The sequence below is a fragment of the Benincasa hispida genome, chromosome 9 (genome assembly GCF_009727055.1).
Source record: "Benincasa hispida cultivar B227 chromosome 9, ASM972705v1, whole genome shotgun sequence".
Taxonomy (NCBI): Eukaryota; Viridiplantae; Streptophyta; class Magnoliopsida; order Cucurbitales; family Cucurbitaceae; genus Benincasa; species Benincasa hispida.
The window spans coordinates 77,952,774-77,961,877 of NC_052357.1; the positions used below are offsets into that span (position 1 = coordinate 77,952,774).

At 30.6% G+C, this 9,104-nt stretch overlaps 1 protein-coding gene across 1 annotated transcript; it reads left to right on the forward strand.

Annotated features, from left to right (window-relative positions):
• The first annotated feature begins 1,037 nt into the window (after nt 1-1,037).
• Nucleotides 1,038-5,958, forward strand: LOC120085004 (protein POLAR-like 1). The gene is made up of 4 exons (XM_039040819.1): nt 1,038-1,739; nt 2,307-2,767; nt 3,550-3,869; nt 5,627-5,958. The coding sequence occupies exons 1-4, from the start codon at nt 1,367-1,369 to the stop codon at nt 5,640-5,642; spliced, it is 1,170 nt and encodes a 389-aa protein (XP_038896747.1). The 5' UTR covers nt 1,038-1,366; the 3' UTR covers nt 5,643-5,958.
• Nucleotides 5,959-9,104: the final 3,146 nt, after the last annotated feature.

A 9,104-nucleotide genomic window follows, 5' to 3' on the forward strand; every position in this document is an offset into this window, starting at 1 on the left:
AAATCAGTGGTCAAATCAAATGGCTCAACCTCATGCTCATTTAGGACTAGATGTGTTATCTTAGGGTGATCCTCCTTGTCCCAATCCATGTACTGTCTCTTATACACATCTAGATGTGTATAAGAGACAGGTTTGTGCTAGCGTATTAAGAATTAATGTTATGCAACATATTTGGCACAGTCTATTTATATAGAGGTTGACTTAAGATTTTTTTTTTTTTTTTATCAAACACCTGTCCTTGTTGATGCCATTCTTAAAATCCTACGATTAAAATTGAATTGTCCATTAACCAAATTAGTTGGCTCATCTAAAACAAGATATTTGGACTAAACATCAGTGGTCAAATCAAATGGCTCAAGCCCATGCTCATTTGGGGCTAGACGTGTTATCTTAGGGGATCCTCCTTGTTCCATTCCATGTAAGTTAAGTTTTGATTCGTGTGTATATATATATATATAACCTAAATAGAACAAATTAGTTTAAGTATATGCATGCTCAGATACTCCAACCCAAAATGTTGTTGAACCAAAAAGAAAAAATTGTGTTTTCATGTTGATTTAGTATTACCTCATTTGGTTAAATCGGTAAATTAGATTGATTCCAATATCTCAATTGAACGAGGCTTGGTGGATCATTTGAGAATATTACTTTGCATATGGTTATAAGCTATATAAAAGATTTGAACCTATGACTCATAAGAGGAAAACAAAACTATACAATAAAACTATATTATATTAACTCAATCAAATAAACTAAATACAACCATAAATTTACTTATTTTATTTTAGTTTATTTGATTGAATTAATACTATAAATATAATTTTATTTTCATTAAATCTCTTTATTTCAAATTTTTATTTTCAGATTTTCTATCAAACATGTCCTTAAATTTTCATACCAAAAAGTCTAAGACTAATATTTTAAAGACTGGAAAACCATATAAAGGAAATGTACGAAATAACATAGTAAGTAAAGAAAAAAAAAAAAATTTACTAAAAAAAAGGAAGAAGAAGAAAGAAAGAACGAAAACATTATTTTAAAGAAATTTGAATCGATGGGAATTCAAAATGCAATAATTAGAGCACACAGAAATTATTGAGTCCAATCCAATTTTCATTATCAGTCATCGACATCAGATTGAAAATTCATAAATACCTTGAAATAATTGAGCGCCAATTCTCCATTATCAACCTCAACGAAGTTATTGAAGTTCTTAATCAAGCGTGGAGAAATCTCGTGAATTGCAGAACCAATCCAACACGCCATTAATATTCCTCTCTCCAATTCGAAAAACCTTTCACTTTCGTCTCTGTCACTTCCTTAATTGAATTTAATATCTTCTCTGCCCCTTTAATCACATTCTCTTATGAATCCACCCTTTAAATCCCACGAAGTTTCTGATTCCTGCAACTCCACCGGCCATATTTTCCGTGTGGTAGATATTCTCCGGGAAGAAAGCGAGGGCGGCGACGGATTTTCCGGGGATGTGGGTATGTCCGACGCTGGAGAGCGCCGCCTGCCGGATGAATCGGTGAGCATTCACTGTTTGTCGCCTCGGCGGATTGTTGCTCGGTGGGTGGCTTCGTTCCGGCGACCGAAGCGGAGGAGAACGGTTGAGGAGGTTAGGAGAGAGAACGAGAGCGGAGATTCTGATGGTCCGGTGACGTGTTGTAGGTGCTCGAGAAATGGAGTTGACGGTGGCGCTTCGTCGTCTTCACCGGCGAAGATTTTTGGGCCAGGTGAGTGAGTATATTGATTGAGTTGATTTGGCTAGTGGTTTTAAGCAATAGAATGGGTTTAGTTATATCGAAACTATTTTGTATTGGTTTATCGATGTTTGACTGCGTTGATTGAGATTATAAGCAAAATGATTAGGAAATGAAGGTATAGTAACGTTCTAGTGCCGAATGGATGTACATAGCTACTTCTGGATCTGGAAATTCGTAGGCCGACTTTGAAAATGTAAACGTAAATAAGATAGCAAACATTTTATTGAAATTATTGCAAAAGTACATAACTTCACTTGATCTGTTTTATGGGTTGATGAAGGCCATGCATTTGTGAGTGCAAAATATGCTTTTAATTGCTCAAAATAAATCTTGATGATATGAAAACTGCGTTCGAAAATGAAAAGTTAAAACTTGAAATTGATATTGAAGAACAACATTTTTTAATATGACAGTCATTTCAAAATCACGGGATTGGATTATAATGAGAGAGTGACAAATGGATTGAACTTTCTACATCTCTATGTTGTCCTTGTTTTCTCTTATGTTTCAATTTGCCCGTGTGCTTAAAATTCACAGGAGTGAGTAGGAAAGACGATACATCATTCAACTTGGGAGTTGGATGCAGTTTGTTGTATCTTGTACTTGCGAGTAAAAATGAACTTTCGAAGATGGTAGATTTGAGGAGAGAAATGGAACATTTTCTTCAAGAGATCAAAGAGGAGCTGGGAAGAAAAAACAATACCTTTGAGTCATTCCACTTGAATACAGATGTGGCATGTTCCTCTACAGATTGCCAAGATGGTCCTTGCTCTACCAGCCAGCTTTCATATCAGCAAGATTTTGCATCTCAAATTGTGTCTGATGCACAATCAACTATACTAAATCATTCCCGGAAGTCTCATCTGCATGAACACGTTGGGGAATGTCAGGAACGGATTGACGAATTGGAATCTGAGTTCGAGGCCGAGTTAGAACGTTTGCAGCTTCACTTGGAAGTTGAAAGTTCTTCTGGACGCATAGAGCAGCCAAGAATTAAGGTATGTATGAGAGAACATTCTAACATTTCTAGATAACTTTTCTTTCCAAGTTAATTTTATGGGACTTGTTGGTTTGGAAATGCTCACTCTTATAGTTGTTGCAGTCTACATAAAATTGATCTCATTTTTATGACTATTTTGGAGAATTTGATCAACACTAGTTATCTCTGATGCCATTACACCTGATTTAATTTTGGACTAGCCATATATAACTTAAGTGATACCGCTGAATTTCTATGAAGAATGTAGATGATATATGGTTTGAGGAGCAAATAATAAATATCTATGTGATAAGTTTTCTAAGATCTATGGTAGTTCACGATTGCTCATCTTACTTGTTGGAATGTCTTGAAGTTGTTATTTAATGTTTTGAATGATCAATCATGAGGGGTCTAGTATATGTAAACCCTCTAACCTTACTATCGTATTTGTTATCTATATTATATGGTATTTTCTCTTTAATGATAAACTACTCTCTCCTTATGCCCTTAGACATAGTTAGCATACTGTTAGTGAATTATGTAAAGCTCTGTGTTGATTTCTTTACTTTTTACGTTCTCGCTTGATATGATTGTCAACTTCATAACATTACTTGAAAGTGAAAGAATGGTAGACGGTTTTATCTTTAATATCATGGAGTAAAATATTTCCCAACATTTTATCAGATTTAAGAGGATGAAGACATATATTTCTGACATATTATCTGTAATGGTAATGCTGTATTATGTTGCATATTCAATTCTTGATTGCAAGCTCTGAAACTGGGTTATGTGGAATGACAGACTGCGAAGAACACGAACTTGACTAGAAGCTGCTGTATGAGTTCTGGTGAAGTCACTGATCTTGGAGATGATGGCACTGAGAGGCAACAAGGAGTTCCTCCTACAGAACTGGAAAGAAAGTTACATGAATTGCTAGAAGCAAGGCAGCAAGAACAGATAAAAGAACTCGAAGGCGCTTTAGAATGTGCCAAACAAGAAATTATTGAAAAAGAATCTGAAGTTTCTTGGTGGAAAGAAACTGCAAAAGTTATTTCTAAGCATATTCCAGCTCATTCACGACTTAAACTTGCTTCTCAGCATGATCAGCTTCAACTACTTGGGTAAGCATCCTTCTACAGTATACAAAACTTCTTCAGAGAGATTAATGCTATTGAAATGATGACTGAAGATTTTGATACAGCCCACATGATGTAGTTTTTAAGTTAGAATATCACGTTTAGAGCAAATTTGAGAGTGATTTTTAAATTGTTAAAATTACTTTTGTCATGTTTAAAATGACTTTGAACATGCCTTTAGTCACGTAAAATCAATTTAATATTTACTTTTACACATTTAAATGCAAATTTCATATCATCAAAAGTGATTTTGAATATTAAAAAACATGTTTCGAAACAAATTTGAAAATGACAAAAGTAATTTTGACATTTAAAATCACTCTTAAACTTGCCTTTAGGTTTCCCCCCTTTTTCTCTCCCTCTTTTAAGTGTATCAAAGTCTTCATTCCACATAGCCTTATGGACAGGAATGTTATTCCAATCATATTTGTAGGGCTATCTCAACCTTTTGGATTAATGTCATTGACTCCTTAATTTGACTGTTCTGTCACTTGTTAGCAGTTATCACAATAAACACGTATCAAACATTAATTAAACAAATTGAAAACGAGTTTGATACTTGTTTGTTGTAGGGGGTGGAAATGGTTCGAACCGAACCGAACCGAATTTTTTAAAATGTGAAATCGAATCGAACCGCATATATGTGGTTTGGTTTGATTTCAAATTCGGTTTTAACTTTTTTAAAAAATCCATGTTATATTTTTTTAAATTAAAAACGGTTCGGTTTGGTTCGGTTTTGTTCTTTAAATTAAAAGCAGTTCGGTTTTAAATTCGGTTTTACTCTTTTTTTAACATATAAATATATATATATATATATATTAGTTAAAAACGGTTTGGTTCGGTTGCAAATTCGATTTTTGAAAGTGAACCTGAACTGAACCGAATTAATTCGGTTTCAAAATTTCTTCAAACCGGATCGAACCGCATTTTTCGGTTTCACTGAGTTTTTGGTTTGGTTCGGTTTTTGTGGTTTGAATGACCACCCCTAGTTTGTTTTTGTTGATGTCTTAGATTTTCATAAAATAGCATATCACAATCTTTAGAAAGGACCATGTCGTATGGGTAATGACTGCCATGAGAAAGTAACAAATTTATGTTATATACCATTGTCTAGCTTTGAATCCATGTTCTTTGGAAATGGTATACAACACAAATTTGTTAAATTTAGTTATATTAATACTTTTAACATATGAGTAGAAATCAATATTAAGAACAATATTGTGTTATCTATTACCAATTTTAGAAAATAGCATGTCATAATCTCCATGTCAATGTCCTTTAGAAAGAAATGATATGTAACACAAATTTGTTTCTCTCTCAATTATATCAATATCTCACACTTATACGTTTGAGAAATTATAGAATGTTCAACAAGTAGAAATGCATATTAATTGGAGAAGAAAATACGTTACAAAAGTTCAAACATAAAATTTTACTCTATACTAAGATGAGTTATGGTAAGTTTAATGTCATCAATACTTTCATTTCTGACATTAATGTCGATAGTACAAATTTTATGTCTAAGTAAGAATACCATCATATTAGAAATGAGGGTTCATGAAATTTGTAGTAAGGCTACATTTTATAATAGTTAGCTCAAATGGTTATGGAGCTACAACGACAACCTAGGGCCTATTTTTTAAATCACCATTAATTTATTACATTTTATATAGAGTAAAGGTTGCCTAAGATGTATTAAATTGTGACATTCATGTACCTATGAATTATGTTCATTTAACCAGAAAGGTCAGGCTCTAATCATGATGAAAGGGATATAAAAACATGCCGAAAGCAGCCCTATGGGTTAACTTTATTTTGAAGATGCGCACCAAGGACGAAGAGAATGAAAGAATGGTCAATTCCACAAATCTCAACTGACAACACAATCAGATTCCTTCTTATCTTAATTTGGTAGTGTCCCATTTCAAATTCTCTTCCTAATATTTTCCCAAAATCCTTCCAAGTTTGAAATATTTGGAACTTTTTTTTATGCTTGAAGAGATACTAAAATTTAAGATTTGGGTGCAGAAAAGGTAAAATTAGTGGTCAATTTTTGGATTTAAATGCATCACCTTTTTTAGCTTCTTTATACATTTTCTTTATGTTCGAGTTAATCTTTTTAAAAGTTTGATAATTTGCATTTTAGCGTTAAATCATTTTTTGACCTCAAAGTCTATCAAGAAGGTGAATTTGATATTATGTAATTTAACACTTCTCTTTGAATTTGAAATATATAGAAGATCTAATAAATGAAAATCAATTTACATCCATCCATCAATTTAAGATTTTAGGTCAAGCGACAATTTAATATTAAGTTTTAAGCACTAGTTACTATTGATTTCTTTGTTTTATTAATCTACTTTTTAACCCATATTTGAAAACTCAAAATAAATTTTTTTAAAAAAAATTGGTGAATAATTCAAATATTTAATAATAAATATGTAAACTATGGTAAGGAAGTTGTAAAAACATAAGGGCGGTTTTCAAAATGAAAAATCGAAAACCAAATGAGGTCCAAGAAATCACTCGTAGGTTTAAGTTTGATCATTGTTGCTATCTTTAGATTCGATTTAATAAAGTCGCAAATTACCCTAAACTCAAATTTAATGAAATATTTTGTGTTAGTTTAAAATCTTGATTGATACAAACCCACAAAGTTTTAATTTTTTTTATTATTATTTGTTTGTTTGTTTGTTTTGTTGTTATTTAGGAGAGCAATTTCATTGCTTTATTTCTATTAAACCTAACTCGGAATTGCTTAGTGTACAATTTAATAAAGAGATTATAGGTTTTGGAAAATTGATATAAATAGCCTTTCCAAATTTTTTACTTTTCAAAATTAGCACGTTTAAGTCGTTGAATTTGTTCACTATATCTTTTTGGGATCAACCATCGAGATTTATTTTAAAATCTATATTTTTCTATGTTATCGATTGTTTTTTGTTTTTTTGGTGAAATCTTGGACAATGTATATACAAAGATTGTACCAATTTTTTCAAGTATTATGTAATATTTCCAAAACTTAAACGACGAAAAGAAAATTCACCCTTGAAGCCATCAAGTGAGATGGGAAAATTGGGACTTCCATGTGGAATTTAATGCCAAATCCGGAGTTATTATCTCAACAGCCTCCATTTTCGACGACGAGAAAAAGAAATTCATGAATGCTTTTGGTACATTGACTGATTACCAATCAAAGAAAATAGAAGCTTTTGGTAGATTGATCAAAAGAAGAAGCAGCATAATCTCGAGTGTAATCCAAATGTATCGAGAAGGCAAAAAATAATTTATAAATTAGAAAAAGTTAAATTTTTAAGTAAATATCGATGATCATCTTGAACGAGAAATTTTTAAAATGCATGTTAGTTTTACTTTTCGGATAGGTTTTCTCAAATTGAAATCACAACATAACAAAGAAAAATATTAAAGCCAGATAACTTTTGAGATTAACCAAATCTTAATTAAAAAAATAAGATAATAATAAAACTTTTAAAGGGCTAACAAATGGAGAAAATAAAACTAACAACCGTCCAATCACATCAAAAACTTTAAAATAAGTAAATATTTCTCAAAATAGCCCTTTTGGAAGATTTTTATCAATTTGTTTATAATATTATAAAAAAATGTCGGTAGTCCCATTCATTATTTTTTCTCTCACTGGTTGACGTCCACGGACTAAACTCCTATCTATATAATATATTGTCACAAATACAATATAAAAATATAAAAGGCATAGCAATTTAAAGTTTCATATCATTTAAAAAGTTTTATTACAATTTTATATACTAGATAAGAGAAGATAAGGGTTCGCAATCTTAATTTCTTTTCATGAGAGTGATATTTTTAATGACTACAAAATAATTGTTTGATAGATTTCATTAATAGAGAGATAAAGATTGTAAAAGCACGGATATTAAATACCAAAATATAGAGATCTTAATTTTATAGAAGTGGCGATAAAATGTTGATGGATATTTTTTCTTAAAAAATATTAAATATAGTAAATTAAAGATATATCTAAATTAATAAATAAACTTCTAGTACCTTTTACATTAGTCGAAATCTATTATAGTATTAAAGTCACATTAGCTTATATTTTGTTTTATTTTGTTTGTTTCTTTTTATGTTTTATCAAATTTATATAATATAAGTGAAATATCGATTTATTCCTTGTATCGATGTCGAATACATGGATACGTGAATTTTTGGTAAAAATATCAAAATGTCAATGAAAATTTAATATTGCGATCATGATATGACTTTGATTTTTTAAATTTTGAATACCACATACATTTATTCTATGAAACTTTTAAGTTACAAATTATAAACTTGTGATTTAAATGTTATGGTAACTTTTAGTATATGTGGTTAACATGTTCATCTCCAACTCATTTGATGACGATAAATCTGATTAGAAGTAGAAGCGAGCATGCTAGATCGAAAAATTGAGTCGACTGACTAAAACTGGCCGAATCAAAGGGCGGTCAGTCAGAGAAGAGGATGGGCTTAGACGATGTCGGGTTGGAAAAATTCCAAACTGATAATTTTTTTAAAATTAAGGAATAAAATCACCAAAATCCACCGAGCGATGATCAATTTGCACTCCTCAACAAACGAGGTCGGTTTTAGCATTTACTAAACGACCATAATTGGTTTCAGTGGCGAATACATGGTTCTGTATAAAGGGCACAAGTTCATATAAATATAATATTAGATACATTAGTATAATATTCAAATCATATAATATCGTCAAAACGATCATAACTAACCAACATAGAAAAGTGACATATCTAGAATTTATGTTACAGACACACATTTATATAAAATTAAAATTTTGCCAATTACGTCAAATTTTGTGTCATATATATAGTTTTTGATTTTTTTTTTAAAAAAATATAAACTAGAAATTTGATAACTCAATTAGTGTATCTAATACGTAGTACCAAATATATGTTTGTTTTTCTAAAAAAATGTAATTATTGGCTACAAAATTGAAATTGTGATGTTCAATTATAAACAAAAATAATTTGTTGGCTAATATAATAATCAATTTTTAAATATTTTAATATTTCATGAGTTTTTTAGATACTAAATTAAAAGTTTACAAATCTATTAGACATTTTTTTAAGGAATTATTAAAGTCGAGTTTAAATGTTTAGATATTTATTTAACATAATTTTAAAAACTAAGAGTTGGACTTGTAATGACTTTAATGTAATC

Coding starts and splice junctions, on each gene's coding strand:
- LOC120085004 (XM_039040819.1), top strand. CDS start 1,367: ATGAATCCACCCTTTAAATCCCACGAAGTTTCTGATTCCTGCAACTCC. Junction 1,740..2,306: donor GGCGAAGATTTTTGGGCCAG/GTGAGTGAGTAT, acceptor TAAAATTCACAG/GAGTGAGTAGGAAAGACGAT. Junction 2,768..3,549: donor TAGAGCAGCCAAGAATTAAG/GTATGTATGAGA, acceptor GTGGAATGACAG/ACTGCGAAGAACACGAACTT.